Source organism: Phalacrocorax aristotelis, chromosome 2 (genome assembly GCF_949628215.1).
Source record: "Phalacrocorax aristotelis chromosome 2, bGulAri2.1, whole genome shotgun sequence".
In the NCBI taxonomy this organism is placed as follows: Eukaryota; Metazoa; Chordata; class Aves; order Suliformes; family Phalacrocoracidae; genus Phalacrocorax; species Phalacrocorax aristotelis.
Window position 1 is genome coordinate 19,360,088 of NC_134277.1, and position 26,932 is coordinate 19,387,019.

The 26,932-nt window shown below is 43.5% G+C and overlaps 1 protein-coding gene across 2 annotated transcripts in view; it reads right to left on the reverse strand.

Moving 5' to 3' along the window:
* GPR158 (G protein-coupled receptor 158) overlaps positions 1 to 26,384 on the reverse strand; it is a 207,316-nt gene extending 180,932 nt beyond the window's left edge. For both annotated transcript variants that reach the window (XM_075082627.1, XM_075082626.1), the window contains exons 1-2: positions 24,774 to 26,384; positions 10,275 to 10,380 (exon numbers count right to left, since the gene is read on the reverse strand). In XM_075082627.1, coding sequence (XP_074938728.1) covers positions 10,275 to 10,380; positions 24,774 to 25,639 — 972 coding nt within the window. In that variant the 5' untranslated portion in view covers positions 25,640 to 26,384. The remainder of the gene's footprint in view (positions 1 to 10,274; positions 10,381 to 24,773) is intronic.
* Between the last annotated feature and the right edge of the window lie 548 nt (positions 26,385 to 26,932).

A 26,932-nucleotide genomic window follows, 5' to 3' on the forward strand; every position in this document is an offset into this window, starting at 1 on the left:
CCCTTAATCATTCTGGTGGCCCTTCGCTGGAGTCACTCCAGTACACCCACGTCTCTTGAGCGGGTGAACCCAGAACTGGACACTGCCCTCCAGCTGCTGCCTCACCAGACTGGGAAAGATCATCTCCCTCGACCGGCTGGCAATGTTCTGACTAATGCAGCCCAAGAGGCTGTTATCAACCTGATGTCCACCAGGATGCCCTGAGTCTTTTCTGCAAAGCTGCTTTCCAGCCATCCAGCCCCACAGCCTGTACTGGCGCATAGGGTTAGGTGCAAGACAAGAACCAGTATCTCCCCAGCCTCTCTAACATCTCATCACAGAATGCCTACATGCAAACGACCAAGTCATTCACAGTTGCCGATACAGGTATATATAGGCATGCATGCATGTACATGTATATGATATTCATACACATGCACACACATACACAGATTAGCTGTAAATAAATCTATATAGAAAAACAGACACACAAAAAATATCTGAAGGTTGCAATTTATAAGCTACAGAGAAAGCTCAGTTTGTTTCTCAGGTCAGGCCAACCCAGTTAACTTTATTTTCAAATGTAAGAGTAAGACAATAGCTGTAGCTGTTGTAGATGAAAGTTACACGACTCACTTTGCCTAAATTAGAACGCATAGTTATACCACTCTATTAAGATTTTTTTTTACCTAGCCAACCATATTTGAAAGACAAAAAAATTGACAGAATGATTAGATGGAACTGGTAATGTAAAAAAAGTAACTACCATATTCTGACAGAAAGAGTGGAGCTCAGTAAACAAATCCTACTATTTTATGCAAGTAAATGGAAACTGATTGCCCTGTGAACAATAGTTGTGGTAAATCTGGAAACTAAATTTAACTGCAGAGGAATTCTGATCCTGCTGCAAGAAGAAAACAGAAAACAAAATTGTCTTATTTGTCCAGATAAGGCTGGAAAGCTGGGCTGAGGGGAACCTCATGAAATTCAACAAAAGCAAGTGCAAGGTCCTGCACCTGGGGAGGAACAACCCAGGCACCAGTACAGACTGGGCGTTGACCTGCTGGAAAGCGGCTCTGCTGAGAAGGACCTGGGAGTGCTGGTGGACAGCAAGCTGACCCTGAGCTAACAATGTGCCCTTGTGGCCAAGAAGGCCAATGGTGTCCTGGGGTGCATTAAAAGGATTGTGGCCAGCAGGTTGAGGGAGGCTATCCTCCCCCTCTACTCCACCCTAGTGAGACCACATTTGGAGTTCTGTGCCCAGTTCTGGGCCCCCAAGTTCAAGAAGGATGTGGAACTGCTCGAGCAAGTCCAGCGGCAAGTGACGAAGATGATCGGGGGGGCTGGAGCATCTCCGTTATGAGGAAAGGCTGAGAGACTTGCGTTTGTTTAGCCTGGAGAAGAGAAGACTGAGGGGGGATTTCATCAATACCTATAAATATCTAAAGGGTGGGTGTCAGGACGATGGGACTCTTTTTAATAGTGCCCAATGACAGGACAAGGGGCAATGGGCACAAGTTCGAACACAGGAAGTTCCACCTAAACATGAGGAAAAACTTCTTCCCTGTGAGGGTGCCAGAGCAGTGGCACAGGCTGCCCAGGGAGGCTGTGGAGTCTCCTTCCCTGGAAATATCCAAAACCCGCCTGGATGCATTCCTGTGCCCCCTGCTCTGGGTGTGCCTGCTCAAGCAAGGGGGTTGGACAAGATGATCTCCAGAGGTCCCTTCCAACCCCTACTGTTCTGCGATTCTGTGTGATTCTGTCTCTACAGTAATATCTACTTTTCCTTACCACCTCTTCCAAGAATAAGAGGAATCAAAGACAGTAAATATCTTATTTATCTTAAGAAGTTTACATGCATAAGATGTTGGGGAGAAGTGTTTTTTGTTTCACTACTTATTCACTGACAGAAAGAAGAGTAAAAGCCTTAAAGAAGATTAATAACAAAAGCAGTAATACAAGGAAGCTCAGTAATGGCTTATAAACTAGCTGAAACAAAAAAAAAAAGAGAAGAAATAATCAAAAAGATAAAGATTAAAAATCAAAATGTTCTGAATTCCCATACTAGTACTGGTGCTTAATATATCAATGATCTAAAACAGCATAGTGCAGCAATGAAGAAACACAAAAGAAGATAAGTAGGTTAGTAAAGACTGAGAAATTTCTGGGAGACCAGCCCCTGCCATCAGCCTACAGTACTGGCAAACGCAAACTAGATGAATAAATCATATTAGTTACTCAGATGTAAAAAAAAGCATAGGTAAACCAGAAGCCATTTCTTCATTTCCAAAAAAACATTCACTTCCTACCAGAAGAGACCAACAAAAACTACGATATTTGAAAACTAAATTATTGTTTCCATTAAGGCTATTACTATAGCTCAGTACACTACTTTGAATATGAAGATTCAGCAGCTATTCTCTCTAGTTTTTCATCTCGGGATCTTTAATATGTTTTCAATCTAATTTTAATTTGTTACAGAAAAAGAGGAATGGACTTTCTTCTCAAGGCTAAATTAAACTTGTTTCTTGTGCAGGTATCATGAAGTATAAAAAAAGGCAGAAGAAACAGTTGCTACATTTAATAAAAGCTTTTTTTAAAATAAGGCAGATGAGTTTTTTCCATCAGTTTAGTTTCTCAAGTCCATGTTTTTTCAACAAAAATAATTAAATGTAGATTATGTGCATGAGCAGAATTTTCTAATTTTAACAACCAGAAAACCCCCTGCAGTATACTGCCTAAGTAAGCAAACAGCTAAGTATGCAAGTCAGGAACAGAGTCTGCATGGTTCATAGGAAGCTGGTGTCCTTTGCAATGACAGCAAGCGCAGCAACAGCGTGTTTAGCCGAGAGGAGGCTGGGTGGCTTCATTTTTGACCAGAATGCTATCACAAAGCAAGATCACTAAGAAAACTACAATGCTGGTCAGACACAGGTTTCAAAAATATATCAGGATGCTTAACTCTTCCTAGAAGTATATGAAGTGTGGGGTGGATGCATGCTGTAATGCACCCCAAAACCCCACTCTGGAGATGTCCAGCCTGGGCCCTGGCTGGAGCACACCAGGACTCCCTCTCAGCTCACATCCTCAGCATACCTTTCTGCAGAAATCAAACTGTGCAGAGGGTAATTTGCATGCCTGGAGATCACACCTCAATTTGAGTCATGGTGTTGATTAGTTTAGAGACAATCATTTTGCCCCTGTGTCCCGGCTGTAAAATGGAGGGAAGAGCCTTTATATTATCTCACAAGATATGGGAGTACTTGCGTATCTTCCAAGATAAGCATATCAAATCTCACATAGAACAGACCAGATGCTTTTATACTGAAATGCTGTATATTTATATAGTTGCATACATCTAATTGTGCTTAATGCTACTAGAGACATCTTTCAGATATTGTACAGTGCTCTGAAGGTAGTGATCACAAATGCCCTGTAGTGATCACTGCCCTGAATGAGGCTGTGCTCTGTTTATGCCTAGATCTGATACAGCTACTGCCACTTTATATCTGGGAAAGGTAACTCACAGCCAGCCTGCCAAAGGAGAATGCTTCAGCTCGGCTACAGCCCCCAGGCTCCTTACTGCAAGGTTTTCTGTGGCTCCCATTAAACCCTGATCTTCCATCTCTTCCCCCAGCCACAGACAGCCAGTTGCTCAGTCTCTCTCCAGGGAAGAGTTCTCCCCTGTGCCTGTCTCCCTCTCTGCAACTTCCCCTTTGTCCCACCAGGTATATTTCGTCCGTGTCCCTCCAGGTAACTAAGCTGCTGGGCCTCACCTCTTTCCTTCCAAAACACGACAGGGAGAACCACCAGTTCAGATAATTGGCATTGCCTAATAGGATGCTCTGACCTGCAGAGAAACATCTGAAAGCTGTAGCAATACATCTGAAAGAACTGGTAATTGATGCAATGCTATCATCGCCTGTCAACTGCAAGAGAAACCAAATACCTCCCTGCTATTTTCATTTTTGTCAGATAGCATCATTCAACCACTCATCCACTGCTTTTCACTTTTTTTCACTCTGGGGAAGGAAAACAGCAGCAAACAGAACTGCCCCAGATGAATTTAAATGCTGAAGTTAACACTGCTAACTAGGATGAAAGGAACTGTTGCAAAGGTTTTCTTCTTTTGAAGAAAACATTGATAACCAAGATTAGCTCCTGCAAAACAGTGTTATTTAAGATTTTTTTCTAAAAAGGCAGAGATGCTGTAGCTAAGCAACCTGGCTCTTCCTTAAACTGAAAGTTGGTTTTCATAGCACCTTGTTTATCACTGAAAGCTCTGACAAACCTCCACCTTATTTTATGTAATCATGTCTGGAGGAGTGCCAGATTAGATCTGGTACACTGTGGTAAAGGGACTTTTCCCATGAATGCAGATGATGCAAAGTTGTTTCTAAAATAGCATCCAAAATGTTCTTTGTGTCTACTGCACGCTCTTCAAATACACCAGCCTGTGTGAGCCGCCATCGGTCTAAGAGAACAGATACACCCTTCTGCTTTTGAATCCAAGAAGTGCTGGGTATGTTTTTGTTATGTTTCCTGAACCAAGCCATTCCCCTTTGTCTTAGATTTCCCCTTTAGCCCAGGATTTTATATAGTATTTAGTATTTGTATTCTACCACTAAAGATCTTGTTTTCTTCTGAGAGGATATATAGCCTGATGTATGCTCTCTGCCCTGATTTGGGTACTTCTCTTGCCCTATCTCAGATGCAATCTGGAGCTCCAAGGATGATGACTGTTTCCAAATTAGAAGTTAACTACATTCCATAAACCCTGTTCACTCAGATTGAATCACAAACAGCCAGCTTTCTTTTCAAATTTTTCTCATTCTGTGTCTTTTCTAATGGACAGGACAGAAAATACATGCAAGTAATAAGCAAAACAAGTGATACTGGATATGACCCACTGGCTTATGACTTTGGATGCTAATCTCTTGCCATGCTTCCCCTCCCACAGAGCATGTGCATTAATAGCCTTTTCCCAGTTTGACAAGGGCACTGGAAAGCATCTGTCTGAAAAACCTGGAAAGCACTGGGTTTTTTCCTCTCTCCCAGCTCAGTCCCCATTACAATTTTTTTTTAATCAGCCCCTGCCTCCCCTTTTTTCAGTTGGTTGTCTGTAACACTACATATAGTATATTAAAATATGACAGTCCCAAATGTGTTGTTAAACAATAGAAAAAAGATTTTGGCTGTACTGCTCATTTATTTTCCCTTCTCAACTGGTTTTGTGTTTGTGCAGAATAAATACACACACAGTAGGCCTATGCATCTTTCTACAAACACAGATATACACACACTATATACAGAGAGCAATGCAGCTTTTTTGTTTACTCTGCCTCTCTCATTCCCTCTAGATATTTTTGCACGCTGTCATTTGTGGAATACTGTTGAAATCCAAAGGGATGTCAGCCGAGCCTGCCTCGTACTGCAAGCTGTTGGCAGTCTCATTAAGGATGGGGAAACAGCGTGGAGTCCGCTGCCGTTTTTCACAGACTGATGCTGCTGGTTGGAAGCGTTTGGCCGAGCTCAAGGGGCTACGCCGGCTGCTTTCTTCAGATGCTGCTCAGCCTTGATTTTCTTGTTGGTGTCTCAATAAGAACTCTAAAGTTGTGACTAACAGTGCCAGCAGCTGCTGCCAGCATGTATGGGGAAGGAATCTAATATATTAAATTAAAAATGTTCAAAGGTTTCAAACAGGGTAAAAAGGCATGTTTTCTCACCCCTGTAATCAGCCTTGCCTGTACAATGAAATTACTTTGGATTTGTTATTGGGTAACTATATTTTTCCTACATTTGTTAATTTCAGAATTATCTGCATAATTTTGTTCTCTACCTGATTAATTATTTCTAACCCTGCAGATATTACCTACCTCATCTGTTGCAGTCCCAGAGAATCCAAATCTCTTCCCAGGTACTTTTCAGGGAAACTGTTCCCTATTTAGGTGTCAAGATAGAGGGCAGGAAGGAGAATGTAATTCTCTGTGCTTCACCATGAGTTGTCCCTTCTTCCCCCAGGTCAAGAAAAGAACAACTGGCCACTAGCCTCTTTTTGGCTGATACAATTGAAAAAAAAAAAAAAAAAATCACAACTGAAATAAACTTCAACTGCTGCTGCAGTTTGGCTTTCCTGTGTAAAGTCTCACCTAACTTCCTGCCTAACTAGACTGGGCAGTTTCCAGTCATCCTGAGACTGAAGGAGGGCACTCTTGTTCTCCCAGTTCATCTAGGCTGCTATGAAATCAGGGATATATGGGTCCTGTGCACAAAAGAGAACAAATCAGGAAAAAGTATTACCATATATTAGGAATTTAGGTAGTCAATTTAAAAATGGGGAATCTAAAGTTCCCAGCGCTTGCTTTTGTTTTGTATTTAATTTGAGAACATCAAACATAAGCAAGATATTTAAGAGTCACCAATCTACCTCCTGAGGAACACCTAAATCTAAGGACAGATGCCAGTTAAAGGAGGAATAGTATGTCTAAGAATTTCGTGTGAGTCATAATATTTTTTAGTTCCCAACCACACATCATTTTCTTTCAAGCAAGGACTAGCATTACAACTATTCTATCACATAATCAGGTTACTCTTGATGACCTTCCAAGGCCAAATCCCAATGTCACAGTTAGCATCATCTCCTAGTGATTCTGTGCCAGAGCACATGAAGGCAATACAGTACTTTCATCAACAATATCTATTTTCTGGAAGAAGTTGAGTCCCATCCATTCCTTCCTTTTTTCTGTCTAGCACATGCAGAGACCACTGGTTTACTATATGTTTACGTTCACTGTAATGCACCTCCATCTCCCTCCTTTCATTTTATTTTTGTTTAGAAGATAAACACTTCAGGACAGCACAGAAAGTAGGAAAATTTGTCTTCTATGTGTCTAGTAGATTTTAGCCACTATAAAATTAACTGAAATATAAGACAAATTAAAGAAGCATTTTAGCAACCCATAAATTGTTCGGGTTTTTTTTCTCCTCTTGTCCATTCCCTAAGTAACTCTCTTCCCCTTCTCTGTCACTTGCAATGTTTTCATAGTGTTAAGGAAGAGGGGAGTTGTATCTCTGAAATATTGAGCTTTATGCCTTAGATTTAATGGCACTGGTAGCCCAGCCATGTAGTATGGGCTATGCAGTAAACACACTTCCAGAGCCAAATCATAAATTCACTATGGCAAAGGCTTACCAAATGGTCTGCAGAAAGGCTATGCTGCACTAAATACTCAAGTCACCTAACAGAACTAAAGAGACGATGGAGGGTCTAACTCAAGCAGAGCTGGAAATCCAGAGATCTCCATTCTCTTCCTTACTCTGCTGGAGAGAGACTTTGTAATCTGGGGCAGAGCATTCCAGCGTCAGCAGGTATTTCTGTATCTGCATCTAAGAAGGTAAAGGAGAGGATAGGGAATATTCATTTCATCAGCATTTATAAAGCAAACTGTGTGGAAAGCATTTTTGCACCACTGTAATTTACCCTTATTCCACGGGGTAGATTCCAATGAAACAAAGTGTGAAAAGCAGCATATGGGACCTGCTTGTAAAGCAAGAAGTCCCCATCAGACTGAACTCTCCTAAAGCGGTGACCATAGGGGAAAAGGAGAGAAAGCTTCTCTGTAGATCATTCCCAGCAACTCTCCATCCCCCGGGGTCACTGTTATTAAGCAAGGGGTCTCATCCTCTTTAGGCGCAATAACGAAAGGCACTCCCTCCTTGCAAGTTTCATTTTGTTGGAGGTTTGTATTACCTATATATCCTTCTCTTAGCCATGAGAGCCTTGTTGATTTAACACTCTAATAAGTGCCATGGAGAAAGACAAACAGCTGGCAGGTTTTTGCTCCACATACAAGTAGAAAAGCCATTCATGAAGTGGCATTCAACTCCTTATTCAACTCCTTACCTATGTTATTAACACCTTAAGGTGTGAATGTGAGCCACACTCACATGTACAGCATCACCCATTAAAGAACCTCTGCCCTAGAATGTATATTTTTCATTCCTTTTTGCATCATAGGAACTTGCTTATGGATGACAGAATCACAGTGGGCTTACTAAAACAAAAACATGCAACTGTCCAATAAGAAGAATTAAACATCTTTTGTAACATCAGCAAATGTAGTGGATCCTATTGTCAAAACAGCACAAAGTGGCTCCAGTTTTACACTGATATCAGGTTGGACTCAACAGTAGCAAAAGTGCTATATAAGAAAAAGATCATTGTAAACTATGTAAAGCAGTCTTTGTTAGCTCTAAAGAACAAGGAAAACACTCTTCAGAATAAACAGGGACAAAAGAAAAGTAGTAAAATCAACAGTGCAGTTGAGTCTGGTACATAAACGCTCTGCAAAGAAACTTAGTTGAGCACAGCCAGCTTTACAACAATACACCCCAGAATTCCACCACGAAGAGCTGATCTTTAACATATACTTTAAGTAAAAGAAATGTTATTCTCTCCTTCAGCAGAGAGGAAATGCCCACTACCCTCTTAGCAGGAGAGTGAAGCCCTGAATGCCAAGAACCCAGTCCTGGCTCAAAGCTGGGGGAGACACCATCCCTACATCAGTGGTCCACGACAGCCACCACAGTTTCTCACTCACAATAAGAGATAAAACCATAGAGGTGAAATTTTCCAGCTTGCCCGCTTGAGACACTAAAGACTGTGGAATTAAAATGTTTTATGCAAGTCAGAAAACTTTCCATAACCCTTAAGGTTGTCTTTCATGCAGAATTTCACTCTGCACTCAGTTTCCTAAATGACACTCTGCTTACCTCATGTGCAATAATAAAATGGAAGGTAGATTTTACTGAACGTTGTATTTATGAAGAAAACCCCTTTTCATAATCAGAGTGAATTCTACAGAGAAACAAAAACTACTTTTTACTCCCATGAAAATGAATTGTGAAGAGTGAAAAAAATCCTTTTATTTCCCCTCCTTCTCCAACAAATTCTTCCAGGGAGACTAGCTTTTTGCATTGTTCTCTCCATGACACGCTCTTAATGACTTAGATTTGGAAGTGTAATTGTGGAATTATATCCAGTTTGGTTTGACTCAAATTCTGTTTTCCTCTATATTAAGAATAGAGAGCATGATTCAGAGCCCATTACAGCAAACAATAGGCTTTGAACCAGACCAAAGGTGCATTAAATCCCACCATTGATCTTTCTGAATTCGCTCCCTCTTAATTTTGCCTTGGTTTTTCTTAGTCTTCTCATAGGGGTTTTTCTTCCATTTTCTTCTTGGTTGCAGGAAGAGACGCAAGTTACAATCACACCACTCTGCTTACAATTTTGCTTGTAAGACATTAGGAAAAGGAGGAACATTTGCCAAAATAATCACATTCAGGATAACTAGCACGTATTAAAAAACAAGGTTTACCAGATCTCATGGGAAACAATATTTTCTTCTATGAAGAAACACAAAATATTTAAAAAGTGTTCCCTTCAATTCATAAGTCAAAAAAAGTACTTGACAAAGAAAAAAAATCTTTTCTTCATTTGCAGAAATATTTCGTTTAATATTAGTCTGTCAAAGACTACTTGAATTCTCATTTCAAGCTCATTTTAAGGAAGAAAAAAAAAAAAGGTCTGAGTTTTTCTTGCTCAAAAATGTTAGTAGATGAATTCATCAAAACCAACACCTTTCCTAAATTTAGATTTAGCTTTGATAAATTGGCATTTTATAACAAATTAGGCAAACATCTCTTGACTTCTGGTAGACAACCATCAACTTTCCCTACATTTTAATTGCCCTTTCTGAAAGCACAGAAGTGCAATGAGGTCCCTACTCTTACAGAAAAGACATTGGTGCCTTTGAAAACAACATTATATGTCATAATAAAAAGAAAAATCATTGAATGTATTTTGTTTTAAACTTTCTTTGAACACATGTGACTGGCCAGACTGAGTGATCTATGATATGCTGACAGACGGAGCCAGACACAGACCTTCAGAGGAAAGGGGAAGTAGGAAGGAGCTGAACATAAACATTTAGTCAGCTCTGTCAAAACGTTGGCATTTCTATTAAGAAAGAATTACAGTATCCAATTCTGCCTGTTATTCTGTATCATTCTACCAAAAGCCCATGTTTTTCTGAATATTATTAGCATTTGAGCTACTTTTACTGTGTTTGCGTGAAATTCATGCACACCATAATGCCTTGCGCAGAAAGATTTTTTCCAGCCTACAAACCACATAAGTCTATAAAATAGATAGCATTTATACTACAGAAAATCATTCATAGTGGAAAGACTTGTTATTGAAGTGTAGCTCGGTCCCTTAGGGACAGACATACCTCAGAATTGTTGAGATGACACCTGTGTGTCCCCGAGAACCACCCCTCACTTGAACACTGGTCAATGTCCACCTTCTGCAGATTGATGTCAACTTTGACAACACCTCTGAAAATAGAGAAAAACAGCCTTTAACACAGTGACTACAGAAATAGTTTAAACTTCTTTATAATGCTGTAGCCTGGAAAGCAGAACTACATCCTTCTAAATACAGAATTTCATTAACTCTCTGAAAACAGAATTTCTGTGTTCCCAAAGCCACAATTGCAGACACACATTCTTATGTTAGACCTTACTGAGATGTACTACGACAAGAGCTTGATAAACCTAATGCACTAAGTGTAATGCGGCAGGTAAGAATAAGTTATACACTCAGTTTAATGCCCTTCATGTTTTACAGTGCAGCAAATAACTAAAATAAATACAATGGATGACCTGCACTATTTCAGTGGCCAGCAACCTCCCCAGTTAACCCCAAGTACAGTAATAAGCGCCACACCTCACCCCTGTGCCTGGTGACAACATCATCCTCCCCTTTGCTCCATGGAACACTATTTGCCAAAACAACTGGCAAAAGCCTTGCCCATACTCTCGCCAGAGACACCCCAACCTCCAGCGACTTCAGGCCTCTCCTCCATGGCTCAGCACCCTCCTCCAGCAAGCACCCAAACCCCTTTCTCCCCATCTCTGCCAGCCAGCACTAGTATAATACCTGATACAACATCAGAAGGGCACGGTGAACCAGGAGTAGGCCACTGGTGTCTGTGAAACCAAAACAAATTTATCCTACACACACAGATCCTCAAGGACTGTCTCAGCTGTATTACTCCTATGCCAAGAACACTGATGTTTTCATCATCAACAGCTCCCTCAAAAATTTTTTTGAATAAAAGTTAACAACCTGATTTGAAAGCCAATGCCCCATTTTATAAACAAATTGGAAATCACCAGGGGAAAAAAAAAAAAATCTAAGATTGTAGTTGCTTGTCTCAAAGAAGCCTTCAAAAATATCCTTATTGTCTCTAAAATAATGTCCAGAATGATTATGGATGTAGAATATTTATAGCATCATCTCATGAGAACACGTATCTGACTACTTTGCTGCTGTCGGGACTTAGCAAAAATGTCAGTATGCAATTCTGGTAGTTGGGTTGATAGGTGTTCTGTACTGATTTCTTAAATCCAGGATACCATTTCTTTTAAATCAACCATTTGCAGTCACTTTAGACAAAAGTTTTGATTTCCACAACTACAAACACAATCACCCTTTCAGGCTGTGGACTACCAAGAGCACAGCCCAACCTTGATCTCAAGAATACCTTGCTCACCTCAAAGTATGCTGACTCTATTAGTTAAAGCTCAGTATATATGGACACAAATCACTCTTGGGGAGATTCCGATTGGACACCAGAGGGAAATGTTTCACACTGAGTACAGTCAACCATTGGAATAATCTCCCCAGGGAAGTGGTTGACTCGGCCACATTGGACACCTTCAAGAGTCTTCTGGACAGGGTGCTGGGCCATCTTGTCTAGACTATGCTCTTCCTAGAAAGGTTGGACTAGATGATCCCTGAGGTCCCTTCCAACCTAGGATTCTGTGATATATAAGAACTCTAATAATAAAAGAGCTACAGAGCCATATATTTGAGATGCCACATATGAACAAAGTCAGAACATGCTTAAGAGATAAGCTTGATCAAAGTAAGGACAATGCTGCTCCCTCAGACCAAGTGCAAAGTGTCCACAACTGCTATATTTGGACATTCATCTTCAGACATGCTATATAGTCATTGAGAGAAATACAGGGACATTGTTTAAGCAATCTGAAGAATGCATTAGGAAATTATGTAGGATAGCCAGTAGGAAGTTAGACAGTACATGTGCACTTCATCCCCCTCCATCTCCTGCCTAGATGTCTGATAGTAGGCACGCTTAGAAATGATCTGAAATGTTTAAGTGCTGGCTCTAGCAAGCTCAACTTGAAATACCACACACCATGCTTCTACAAGATTTAAAAATATTTTTAGTTTACAGCTCTATGCCTTTCCAGTCATTTTGGACAACAGCTTCTTCAGGGACTGATAAAACTACACATCCACCCCAATGAACTGTTTTTCCCATGTTCTAGGCAACAAAACCTCAAGGGGAAAAACTGCCACACTGTAAAGACTAACTCTTGATAAGATGTTGATGTCAGTGGATTACAAGCCTATCTTAACCTGATAACAAGGTATCTGTCTCCATTGCTCACAGAGCAGAGGTAACCAATTCCTCACCTGGTCATGTGCAGATCACACCAGGTACATTTCTACTATTTTCTGGACCTTTCTGAGCATCAGCATGCAGGCCAAGGACAGGACCTGTTCTGCAAGTGAATAATCTCACTGTGGCTAAATACAGGCATGAAGCAGGCAGCAGGACCAGGACCAACACTACTCCTTGCTCTCCAAGTTATAAACCAGGCACTTTGGCAAGGGTCTCAAGCATTAGCACCATTCTGACTACTCTAAAGAAATCCGTTTGTACAGTAGGAAAAACAGTGATGATTCATCCTTATTAGGACAGCAACAGGTTCACCTGGGAGACTACCTAAGCACCTTAGGGAAGTAGGTCTTTATTTCCTTACATGGAAAGCTTTTCCCTTGTGTACATTTTGTTTTTAACTGGTAGGAGAGGAAACTCCCTTTCCCTCTACAAACACTTCTGCAAAGAAAGAGGTACAGATTGAAAATTAAGGGTAAACTAATCACTGCTAGGAGAAGAAAAACACCTTAAGAGTTTGCTGTGTGGCATCAGGAGCAGGGCCTGTAGAAGCACAGAGTCAGTACAAAGGGACATAAAAATTTTCAAAAGAAAAGTTAGCATTACTTGCGAGAAAGACAACACATACAAGCCAGAGGAATTAGGGACAGCAACTGTACTGAACAAGCATTTGAGTACAGCCTTGTACCAGATGTGCTGCAATTTGAAGAATTAGTGGCATGTTCTAGTGGGCCAAGAGGCAGAAAGCAGGAGAGCATCCTAACACTCAGAGCCATGTACTAGAAAGACAGGAAATGTATTTCCTTATTTTTCACATCAGAACTGATCGAATAACTTGTATCCTTTGAAAACTCTTTGATACAATTATTTTCCTCAAAACAGATGTGAAAATCAGATTCATATAGCAGCTGTCATTGAAAGAAACCTCTTGTGATCATCCAGTCCAACTGCCTGCTCAAAGCAGAGTAAGTACAGCAAAGTACAAATATATATAAAGCAAAAGGTACAGTTCAGTTGGGTTTCTTAATACCTCCAATAATGGAGACTTCACCACCTCTGGGAAACCTGATGTAGGGCCTGAACACCCTCACAGTGTCTAAAAAAGTTTTCTGATGTTGAAATGGAATTTCTTGTATTTCAGTTTGTGCCCTTTGTACTTTGTCCTTTCCCTGACCACCCTGGAAAAGAACCTGGCTCTGTCTCCTTTATGCTTTTCTATTAGGTATTTACACATATGTACGATTGCCCTGGAGCCTTTTGTTCTACAGGCTGAACAGCTCCAGCATGCTCAGCCCTTCTTGTCTGTCAGATGCTCCAGTCTTTAATCATCTTTGAGGCCCTTCACTAGGCTCACTCCAGTACATCCATGTCTCTTGTACTGGGGAGCCCAGAAGTAGACAGTCATCTATATGCAGAAGGTTATTGGGTTGGTTAAATGCTATTTCCCCTTCATAAATCCATGCTGACTACTTCCAATCACATTCTTCAAGGGTTTCAGAAGTGGTTTTCAGGAAGATTTGTTCCATCAAATTGTGATTGATATGAGGCTGACCAGCCTGTAGCTCTTGGAAGATATCAAGTACCTTGGCCTTTTCCATATCTTCTGTCACAAAGTCCACTGTCCCATTCAGCAGCAGGCCCATGTTCCCTGTTGTCCCAGCTTTCTTGCCAGTGTACTTATTGCCCTTCATGGCCTTCAACAGATTCAGCCCCATATGGACTTTGGTTTCCCTAACTCCACCCATGAATGCTCAGACCATGTCTTCATATTCCTCCCAGGTTACCTGACCCTGCTTCCACCTCTTGTGCACCTTCATTTTATGCTTGAGCTTTGTCAGGAGCTCCCTGTTAAGCCACACAGGCCTGAAAATTATGTAATTTCAAAATATTTTCACAATACTTCTTCCAGAAACACTACAAAATTCTTCCATTTGAATCTGAATGCATTTTCCCTTTGGTTCTCTTGTGATAAAACTTTTCTTACAAGAATGTTTGCCCTTCACAAAACCCAGTCTTCATGACCTCAGTACAAACTTTTCTACCCACGCTCTTCTGTGTGCAGCTCTTCTGTAGCAGAGCCTGAACCTCTGATATGATTAAGTTGTTCTGCTTTTTCTGAGTTTTATGAATTTCTGGGGTGAAAATCTACAGGAAGGAAACACAGTGCAGTCCAGAAGCAGGCATATGAAAACAATCTCTCCTGACAGTTATAATCTACCCTAGGCTTTCCATTTTCTCCCCCATGGTGCATATTATTCTTTTCTCATTATACCCCTGCAATGTATGTTCATGCTTCATGGTAACATCACTGCTCTGCTGAGATAGTAACAGGGTTTCCAACTACTTGAGGATACAGTGCTTTCAAATAATAAAAAAAAAAAAAGCACTTTCTTTAAGCATACATGTGGCATTTACAGAAAGCATCGTGATGATACAAGACACTCACTGCATTCATTTGGGATGCTTTGCCATTTTAAAACAATATCTCAGACTTGTACCCCACTGCTCTTACATACAGAGTACACCAAAATGTACATGATGATATATTTCTGAAATTAATGTGATTAATACAGTAGTCGGCACAGCCTGGGTAGCCACCTACATTTTCAGTTATTTTTGATTCAGCATTCAGAAAAAAATTGAACATATGGAAGAACACATCCTCCTAGAATGTACATGGACCAGCTACCCGTAAGTGTTATATTTACTGAACTAACTGGGAATAATTGCAGCTCTGCTATCTTGATAGAAGCAATCAAGACAAATATCAATTGTATGAGAGTAGACTCAGCTTGTCAGCATAACACATTCATCCATACTGACAATGCTGCCTGGCCAAACCAAAGCTACAGTGATAAGTTAATAACAATATTACTGGTGATTATTGACCATCTGGCAAGTAAGTATATTTTGCTTATCTCCTTGTAACAATAAATATTTGTTTCCTGCCACAATTTTACAGTTCTTACACAAAAAAAGATACTTAAGGATTTGTGCCTGTTTTGGCTGGAATTTTCTTCACAGTAGCTAATATGAGGCTATGTTTTGGATTTGTGCTGGAAACAGTGTTGATAACACAGGGATGTTTTCCCTGATGGCTGAGCAGCACTTAAACAGGGTTGAGGCCTTTGCTGCTTCTCATCCCACCCCACCAGCAAGTGGGCTGGGGGTGCACAAGAAGCTGGGAGGGAAGGAGGCACAGCCAGGTCAGCTGACCTCAACTGACCAAAGGGATATTCCATGTCATATGACATCACGCTCAGCATATAAAGCCAGGGGAAGAAGGAAGGGGGGGGACATTCAGAGTGATGACATTTGTCTTCCCAAGTAACTGTTACAGGTGATAGAGCCCTGCCTTCCTGTGGATGGCTGAACACCTGCCTGCTGATGAGAAGCAGTGAATGAATTCCTCCTTTTGCTTTACCAGTTAAACTGCCTTTATCTCAACCCATGAGTTTTCTCACTTTTACCTTTCTGATTCCCTCTCCCATGCTATTGTGGGGGGAGTGAGTGAGAAGCTGCGTGGTGTTTAGCTGCCTGCCAGGTTAAACTGTGACAGACACATTCATGTTAACATGTAGATAAGAAAGAATTAGTTGAATTGAACACAATAGATAATCATTGAAGAATAACATCATCAAGGATTTTCTGTCAGGTCAGAGGTTTGATTTAAGAGGCTTTCATGTCTGTCTTAATTTCCAGTACCACTGTTTGTTGGCATGCTGTTTGCCTTGAAATCTGTGCCAGAAATTGATTTAAGCTTATTTTCCCAGCCTACTAGCTATCTTGATAGTTTCAGTAGTTATATTTCATTGTAACAACGTGCTGTAAAACCTATATCTACAGAAGATTTTTTTGCCTGTACCATTACATCATAAAAAAGCAGGAGCACATTCTCTTTCTCAGTCAGCTTAAGCCAGAGCTGCACAAAATAATAGCTGGCCAACATTTAAATAGTGATAAACGATATCTCTGTCCTGTAGATCTTCAGAAGTTTTTTAGCACAGAGGTCATCACGGCTCAGCTAAACAGGCATTCAAAGTTTGTCTTCTAAGTTTGTACACTTATTTTTGTACCTGTAAGCATTGCAAGCGCCATAATTAAGGTATAAGGCACTGTTATCACATGCTGAAACGGACATCCTCCAAGTCTAAATGCCTGCCTAGCTTCTCACTGCCATATTCTTTCGCCCCTACATGCTGTCCTTCATAGGTCTTCCTTATCACAAAAACCAAAGAGATAAAAATAAATTCTCCATAGCCATCCCAAATCTGCAAATACCCACACCTCTAGATAAATGAAATAAATGTATACTAATTACATTACTAAATGTAATTAGTATAGCCAATGTTTTCAGGGTTACACTTTTCTGACCATTCTCATTTTGGAGGCTGACACTTTCAAGCATATTAATTTGCAAACAGTGCACACTGCCTGACACCTGAAAGCCCTTCAGTGAGCATCCAAAAACAATCCTGGTATCAAATTTACAAGTGACTTCCAGCCATAAGTCTTGCTGGCAATCAACACCTCCTGGCAGGTTCAAGCTGCTCTTTAAAGTTAAGGTTTACTTCACTTAGCCATTTTTAAAACTACTACCTTCACATATCCGGCCAGATTCACAAGAGGGTACTGGGATGTTACGTACAACATAATTTTGACCTTGTCACACAGTTACCACTAATTTCTTACTAACAGGACAGAGACATTACCTAATTCCTCAGCCATAGCATAACTACTGCTTTTCAGCACATTTTCACAGGAGAACCAGCTTTCACTAAAAATAAACTTAACTGAAGAGTAAGAGTGGGCACATGAATTAGGATTCACCTGCAAAGAAAATCCCTCTAGGCCATTTGGAACAGTGCTACAAGGGTGGAATACTTGAAGCTGAATCCTCTGTGGTCTGAAGAATTATTTCAGATATAAATCTGCCTTCAAATTTATGGCATGCCATGCTGCCTCTCTAGGGATTTCCCTGCAGTTCAGTCAGAGAGCTTCCTAGATGCTTCAAGGGGTGGTGATTTTTTTTTTGCTTGAGGATGTTCAAATTGCTGCTAGCATCTTAACTCTGTCACAAAGCATCACCTTGTATAGGAATGCTGAGGTGTCAGTGATGGTGGCATACCACTTACATTAGATTCTCCCTACAAAAGAGTGTCTTGGAGCCAAACTCAAGCTATTTAGTAAGAAATCAGCATTTTTTTTAATGCTCCCATTACTATCCATGAGGTCAGAGAGACATATGGACAGAAAGGATCTCAAGGAACAGTATAGAAAGTCACATAAGAAAAGAGGTTAGGAACAAGAAAAGCTTTTGAATTAGAAGGGTCCTACACAGGACAAATGGCCTCAGCCTAACTACACCCGATCTTCTGACACTGAAGATATATTTAAAGGCAATAAGGGAATTTTAAAACTGAAAAGTAAGTGGAAGGCAACATTAAAAAGGGAAAAATGCAGAAGCATAAACCTAGGCAAGGAATGTACAAAACAAGAATGTAAGACAAAACCAAAAGACATTTTTAGAAGCAGCATGTTAAAAGCATAGTCTCTACTAATTAAAAACTTTTCAGATACATCAGAAAAAGGAACCCTGAAACAGAATCTGTAAGGCCAAAAGACAACCAAGATATAAAAATTACTCAGTGTAGAGATAGCCTATGCAGAAAATAAATTATTTTCATCACTGCACACTTTGGAGCCAGGAAGTCTCCAACCTCTGAGCCATTCTTGAAAGTATTAATGTGACAAAAGACAGCTTTCACATGCAGCGATGTTAGCAGGCTGGGCACCACAACTACCCCTGCTGTGTTCAATATATTCACAGATGACTGCAAATGGGTGACCAGTGACAAAGTTTGAAGTTGATAAAAATACTTATTATAAACCACAACTAAATCTGACTGGCACAGAAGATTAATGAACACTTTCAAAGTGTTGGTTTTATTTTTGGGGTTTGGTTTGGTTTTTTAAGTGTAGGTTTTGTTTTGGTTTTTTTTCAGTCATAAGAATCTGGGATCTCCCAATGAATTTTAGATTCATGGAGCAAATTTAAAAAACAAAGAAAATTTTTTTTTCTCTGAACAGTTCATAATTATATTATGGAACCCAATGCCAAACTACACTGCAGAAGACAAAAAAATGGGTTAAAAAGTTAATTAGAATCATGGGGGTGAGTTTAATCCATACTTACTATCAACACTCATTCAGACAGAGTCTGAAAAACAAGGGGTTTTTTATTGCCTATTATTTGTAAATGGGATATAACCAAAATAGAAGAATTCAGCACTCCTACTGCTCTTACACTTTCCCTAAGTACCTACCAGAAGCTGCTTTTAGAGACAGGGCTAGGTAAGCCTTGCATCTGACCTAACAAGCAATGCTTTTGTTCTTAACTTTAGGGACATTTCTCTATCTCAGCCCAGGTTCACAAATAGACAGAATAGGAAGTGACAGTCCTGGAGCCGAATCTCAGATGGTAAGGACTGTCACATGTCTATTCCCTTCAAAAGAGCTTTGATAATCTGCTGTGCTGGCAGCCTTGCCCAAGGTGGATAGGGGTAGAGAACAGAGAAGAGGAAACAGCAGTTCGACCCAAAAAGCTAATTCCTTTTATTGCAACTTACTATGTGCTATCTAATTATTGACATAATACAGTATGCATTTCAGTCCTTTCCTGGCCAAATTTAACATTTTTCTTCAAAGACACACTTCTGTTTCTCCAATAGTGAAGAAAGTTGAATCACACTTAAAAAAAAGGAAATCTGTATTTGTTTTTCCATTTGTTTCATCACTATCCAGTCTTCTATCCTCATCCATGACCTCATACGAAAGATTGTTTGGAGAATACTCATAACATACTGGGGGCTTCTATAAGCAGACAGTAAACCATAGGAAGACATCTCTTTGTTCTCACCTCTTTTCACAAAGATAAATGCAAAACTTTCGGAAGTTCCAGGAAATACATTATTTCTTTTCATTTTTGAAACCCATTCTAAATCCACCCACACCTTCAATCATGTTATATGGGGCTAAAGTAAGAAATTAAACCACATTTAGAAGAAAAAAGTTACTAATTCTTACAGTCTCTTTTTTAGGTCTACTTTTACGGTTATTTTACCAAACAATTTAATACCTGTGAAATATTTGGCAGAAGAGGAAGTCACATATATTCCCTAAGAAATTACTCATTTGACCTATATAATTATACATCCACAGTTTAAATTGCCTTCAATATCTCCTCAACTAAGAGCACCATTAAGGCCTAACACTGGTGTGGTCCAAGTCATTGTTAATAGTACAGTGGAAATCACTACATTACACTGCCTTTAGGGAAAAACAGCTAAATTTAACTGTGCAATAAGGATTAATCTTTGCACCAAGGAATACCTTTCTAATAATTAAGAGAGAAGGAACAAATGTCATGAAGACAAAAAATATGAAGCGGTAACACCTGATTCAGCCAAAGTTCAGAATGAAGTTATCTGCAAATGCTCCAGAACACATCATCATTTAAAAAAAAAAAACTAACTTACTCAGCTTGCTGATTGTGGAGCTTTCTGCCAAAACAGCCATTATTCCATTGCATTCTCTCAATAGTCCTTAAAAAAAAGGTTACAAATACTGGCCTGGATTGAGGGGGGGAGGGACGGACAGGGGAGAAGGGGAAAAAAATAAAAAAAGAGACAACTTACCTGGCCTCGCTGGAACATGGAGGAGCAAGGGGGTGTGTGGAAAAAAAAAAGTGTCACTGTACCCTAAAGATATTCTGACCTCTTAGATGAGAAATAGTGTTAGAGCAATGACCAGTTCCCAAAACATTGGCATATTATAACACAACATTAAAGAAAATGAGAAGACCATGCAAGAGAACATTTTGAACTGCAAAAGCAACCATTCATCAGAGTTTGAAGATAACTGACGTCATTGCACGAGGCTGAAACACTGCACATGAATCTGACTAACCACGTTCAACAAATACTAGAACAAGACTTGGGAAGAGGGACCATGGCAACAGAGAGCTTCTGACAGGAGACTAAAGAATGTGTAGTCTAGTAAACAAAGGTGGAGAAGGGACTGCTGCCTATAAATAGGTCAGGGCAGTAAACATCAGGGAAGAGTGCTATTTCAGATAGGAGACAGTTCTGGAACAGCAATAAATGGATGAGAACTGAATGTGTATAAACTTAGATTTGAAATCAGAAGAAGATATTCAAACATTAGGCCTGGCACACCAGTGGACTGGAGAGTCAAGAGGGAAACCCATCTACTTGAAGATGGAGTTTGGCCAGCTGGTGACATTAAGTGGACCTGTGACAGCAGATTAGACCCAGTGATCCAGAAGGACTTTTTTTTTTTAAAACTCATATGTTCCTAGCTGACTACTTGTACATCTTTCTTCCAGATCAAATTGTAATCCTCCACGCTGGCCTCCTAGACTGCTGAAGCAATGAAAACCTCCCATTTCCTCTCCATGGGTCAAGCAAGTACTTTCTAGAGAAAGAAACATACTCACAACATGCAGCTTCTCACACCTTTCCACTTCCACAGCAGGGCTGCAAAGAGACCACTGGCTCACCACATGCCACAGAATATGGTTCAGTCTCACCACGTAATAGGAAGTAGCAGAGGAGGGTCACAGAAGATCAGCAACAAATGCTATCATCCTCTACCCTCTGCAGCACTAGAGTTGTGGAGCAATTAGACATATTATATGGTGAATTCCAGCTGCAAACTGCATCACCTTAGAGTTTTTAAGAAAGGAGGAGGGAATGTTTAATATCACCAAGTGATTACTTCTAGTCTCTGCAGATCCTCACTTCTGAATGACAGCCTACACGGTATTTTGTAAGCAGGTGGGAACGTTCTTTCCCTACACTCTGGGCAAACCAAAGGCCAGCGAATGCAGACACTACCAGCAAGAACTGCTAAGTTGTTGCAGACAGTCAGCACCACTAACACTGCGCTAATGCGGTCTCACTGGGTCCAAACAGCTCCTGGTACAGTTACCGGGACAATCAAGTTGTCTTTGGTTTCTCCATCTCAGTATTGACCTACAGTGCTAGCCTTGGCAAGACAATTCTAAACAACCCTCCTTGGCCTTCACTTTGGACAGTTTGGCTGTCACCTCTTGGGAAGGGGAAGAAGAGGGTGTGAGGTGAAATTAAAGGCAGATAGCAAGCTGTTTGCAAGAGCCCCCCCACCACCACTTCCTCTAGCAGAAGGCACTATAACCCTTCACCACATGAAGAAGCAAGCCTTTTTTTCTGCATTTTCAGAATGTCATTGACAACAGCATTGCAGTAGTAGCATGTATTAAACATAACCAGTAGCAATTATTAGTATTGCCTTCATTAAACTCTTTCCATTGCTACACCACATGACATACCCATCTGTTACTGCAACAGAAGAGATACTAGGAAGCAGGAGCAATGGCTTTTCCTTCTGTAATCTGGAAGAACTCTTTTCCATGGAGAGAATGTGTTCTTGAAGGTCTCTTGCCCTAATGTACCATGCCATAAACTTTATGTCAGCAAAGATAGTACATAAACTGTTAGAAGAACATTAAAGGGGCTTGCACTAAGTTACCATCAATGACCTCATGCCAGACTATTAAATGGAAGGAACGTGTAAGCTGATCCATTAACATGTTCCTAACAGATGGTTCAGAGATACTTTGCTGGGAGAACTGATGTAGCTTCTCAAAAGATGGAGGTTAATACATACTGCTTTTTACCATATGGGCCTTAAACAGGATTTTGAAGTTAAACCATTGTGCCACTCAAAGACAGATGGTGAGGGGGAAAAAAGCTTATTTCAAGAGGCACCTTATAGTAATTAATACTAATGTTCTAATAATTGCATTAGATTTTGCATTTTTATATTACATGCTTATACTTCAACCTGTTTCTTAAGAACTCAGAGGCTGTGCGCCTACCAAGTACAGAAAATATTGTGCAAATATTAGGACATCCCACAAGTCTTTGGAGAAGTGTACCTTTTTTTTATAGTATTTCCTATGCTGCAGAGTTAGTTTTTTAATACCTGAAATAATCTTTTATTAGAAGCCCATCCTTCATGTAACATACCTCAAACTAGGAACACAGGATCTATCATTTAGCTTTACCATAATATGTGCACATGTGTTCATATATACATATACACACACACACACACTTCTTCCACCTGCTTCCTTATATAGTTACCAAAAACATACTGACCCATTTTCTTAGAAACACTTACCAACTCACCTCTGGTTTTGAGTTAGTTTTGTCCTAACTGTTCACTTTGAACTTGCACAACATACCCCATCACAAGATCTAAATAAGAGGCGGCTCTCCAAGCTTAGATGTGCTTCATGGATGCCCTTTGAATTATCAGAGTTACAACAGGTTATTTCTTCATCTGAAGTGCCTCCCACACGGTAAACAGAGGCTGGGAAGATGAGGAAGCCAATGCAGTGCTTTGTACTGCACCCAGGAGGACCTCTACTGGTTGCCTTGGTTAGCCAGGGTTACTCCAAAATGGACTTGGTGAGTTCTGCACGCCAAAGCTACCACAGCAGAAACCCACACCACTGAGATGCTCCCTGGCATCACAGGATCTTGGCACAGAATTAGGCTGAAGTTTTCGGCTCTGTTTTTTAGAGACCTGGTTTTATCTTACTGAAGTCAAGATTGAAGCTTCTTTGACTTAAGCTTGATACCAAGAACTAAGTTCTCAGGCAGCTGGTTAGTAGCTGCCAGCCCACCCCCAGCCTGGTGGTTCGTTAAGTTATAAAAACCTCTATCCCCACCAAGAGAGTATCAGCCTACACTAGCTTTCTTCTGCACCCTGAAGTTCATCAAGTGTGAAACACTGCATTTCAATTAAATACGAGAAGTTTCCTGAACTTTTCTGGATCCTCACACACACTCTAGAGGTCTGCAGTAGAGCCATTCTTGGATTTTGGTCTTGGGTAGACTTCTGCACCAAACAGCCTGCAGGTGAGCTCACTTTACCTTAACCCTACAACCTGTAAGTGTGAGGATTTCAGGGCAAAAGGTAATTCCATAGAGGTAAGGTCATCAGCCACTTTCTATTCAGCAGATTTTTTTTTTCCCCCCCACAGATGCACAACTGCATTCACACCTGTTTGATCCTACTGGATTTCAGACTAAGCCAAGAAACCCAGTGTTCACATACACAACTGCCTGGCCATCTAGGTGTGACAAGGTATCTCCAGTGCCTTCTGCATTCTTGTCTATCTTTACCTACTACTGAATCACAGCAGAAAGCAAATTCTGTGATTCTCTCTCACCCCTGACAAATGCCAGCTGCTTCTGGGCAGTGGGCATTCCCCAGGGGACAGAGTTATCTGTGAGCCCCACCACAGGAGTGCCAGGGGGGGAAGTCTGACATCCCGTGCCCCACAGATTGCTCTCATTCCTCAGGAACATCCCTCTCGCCTGTCAAAACAGGAAGACACAAGATTGTGCATTTTTGTGCCCTCCTCTCTGCTAATCACAGCCCAGCTGCAAAGTCCTGGGGGTAACAGCAATACAAAAAATAAGTAATTCTTTATGTATGCCAGTATCAGCTACACAGCTATCTAATGGGGTGGGGGGTCCTAAGAAAAGCTTCCCTACTGCCCGCTCAGGTAGCAGCCACATGCACTATTGACAGAACTGCAGTCACAAACACTTATTTACCTACAAACACACTGACCGCTGACCAGGCTCGAGCACCTCACAGTGGATGTGCTCTGGAGACCAGAAATCGCAGTTTACCAGTATAACGACATTGTTTCCCAGCTGGTTAAAATCATAGCTGGCATCGAGGTAGTTTTAATTATGTAGTGTAGTAAGAAATAATGCCTCAGTAAACACCTTCCTCTTGCAGTGAGAAATAAACTGGCAACTGCTGCTCTTCCCTCCCCCCGAGGAGGATGCTTGAAACCCCAGGCATACCCGTTTCACTGGGAGCAGGTAAAGCAAATGCCATCTCACAGACAGAGATGAAAGCGATTCTCTTACTGAGCAACAGCTCCTTAAGCCACACAAGGTAGAGCTCAACGGGAAGGCCTGAGGTTGCTCTGCGGTGTGACTGAGCAGCCAGTCTGGCAAGGGTGCATCAGGTCACTCCAGAGACACAGCATGCCTGTCCCTGGGCGGGGGGGGGGTGGTGGGGGGCGGAACCAAGACCCTATCCTACCCCCTTCTCAGCAGAACGCAAGCAGAGGAACACTACTCCTACCTGAACTCGGGGAGGAGGTTCGGACGCAGCCCATAGAAAGCTGCCGAGAGAGTCACTAGCCAGCCGGGTTTGTAATTCCCATTCTCACACTCCAGGTAAGGCGAGGACCACCTGATGTGGTTCTTATCAGCGGTGAAGCTCTCCCGCCTCTTCCAGCTGTTCTCCAAAGTTTTGGGGCCTGTGTTTAAGACCTTTCTGTGCAGATGTGGCCTCCACTTGCGCCTCAAGCCGTGGAACCACTCTGTTTCCACAGAGGTGTTGGCCAGGCGGTGAGCCGAGGAGGACAAGTCCTGCAGGAGGACCTGGCTCTCGTGCCTGCTGGCCTGGAGGAACACCTGGGGGGTGGCGGAGAAAGGCTCCGTGCTGAAAGTGATAGCTGCCCTGGAGATGTTGGGGTCCCCCTCCAGGAGGCTCCTGATCAAGGCGCGGTACCACTCCAGGTCCTCCTGCAAGTTCTGCTCCCGCGACTTATTGCTCTGGAGGATCATGTTGAGGAAGTTGGTGGCGTGGGTGAGGGTGTCCAGTGCCCCGTGCAGGGACGGGTGCGAGGTGAAGCGCGACTTCCCGGCGAGGCTGGCCAGCTCGTACCGCCCGGAGCAGTTGGCGCGCCGCAGCTCCCGGGAGTCGCCCGTGTACAGGAACGAGGCCACGTCCTGGGGCACCTCCTCGGCGAGCCGCTGCGCCAAGATGGTGCTCTCCGTAGAGCGGCTCCGCGGGGCCGGCGGATGCTCCCGGCTCTTCATGTGGCTGAAAATAGGCTGCCTCCCTCTGAGCGCCCGGTCGAGGGCCGCCTGCCCTTGGCTGGCCGCAGCCCCGAGCCCCCGCTGGGCAAGGAGCAGGAGGAGAAGGAGCCGGAGCAAAGCCATGTCCCCTGGCGCTGCCGGTCGCGCAGGCACGGCGAAGCGGCTGAGGACGGGCTCCGCGCAGGCGGCCGCGGCGCAGGGGCGCGGACGCGCAGAGGCGGCCGAGCAGCAGCGGGACGGAAAGCGGTCCCCGGCCCGCGAGTCACCTGTGGCGGCGCCACCCGCGCCCTCCCCAGCGCCGGGCGCCGCGCAGCCCTGCCGCCGGCCCGGAGCAGCTCGCCGCCCCCTCCGGCGACGGCAGCGGCCGCAGCGAGCCCGCTTGCGCGCCTTCTCCCGCCACGGCCACCGCGCTCAATGAGCTGCTGCCCGGCGCAGCCCGCAGGGGCGGCGGCGCCCGCGCCCGGCGCAGCGGCGGGTACCCCCGCAGCGCCCCGCCGCCGCCGCCGCCCGCGCTCCGCTGCTCCGCATCCTTCGGGCGCCGCTGCCGGGGAGGGGCCCCGCGGCGCGGGACTGCCACTTGCTGCGGGGCTCGGCGGGCGGGGCTGCTGCTGAGGAGCCGGGCGGGCGGCTCTCCGAACGAGGACCCCCGCCCCCAGCTGCGGGAGGCTGCTCACCGGTCGGCCCCGCACCGCCCGGCGCCCCTTCCCCGCCGGCCCTTATAGGTGTAGCCCAGGCAGCTGCCGCCCTGTGTGGCCGCCTCGCCTGTCAGTCACCCGGCAGCCATTCATGGGGCAGGAGGACGGCTCCGTGAGGCGCTGAGGGAGGCGGCGCCGCCGCCGAGAGGCGTCGAGGCACCTTGCTTCACCCTCCGCCGGCTCGGCTCGGGGCGCAGGCGGGAGAGCCGCCCGCCCCACTGGCAGCCGCCCGCTTTCCCCACCCACCCCTGCCCAGGGGCAGGGGTCGCGGGCGGGGAACCGGCCGGCGGGGCGGGGGCGGGTGTGCTCCGCCGTGGCCGGGCCGGTGTGCGGGTCTTGCCCGGGGAGTGTGGCAGCGACCCCTGCCGGCCGGCCGCGGGGCGGCGCCGCTGCGCTCTGCGCCTCCGCGCCGGGGGCGATCGGGCGGCAACAGCGGGACAGCGGCCGGTGGGGCTGAGGAGAGCGGGGGGCGCTGACGGGTGCTAGAGATGTCCCCGTCTCCCGGAGCCCAGCGCTTTGGGGGAAGGCGGATGCAGCCAGATCCGCAGCGTGGGCCGGCGCCTGTCGGGGCTGCCTGCCGCTGTGACGGGGGAAGGCGCTCTTGCCTCAAGGCGTGGGTGGCGGGGGGACGGAGGCCAGCTCCGCGGCTTCCCCAGGCGCGTGGGGCCGCCGGGAGGGAGCGGGGAGCCTTTGGCGGGGGTGCGACGTTTGGGTGGGAACG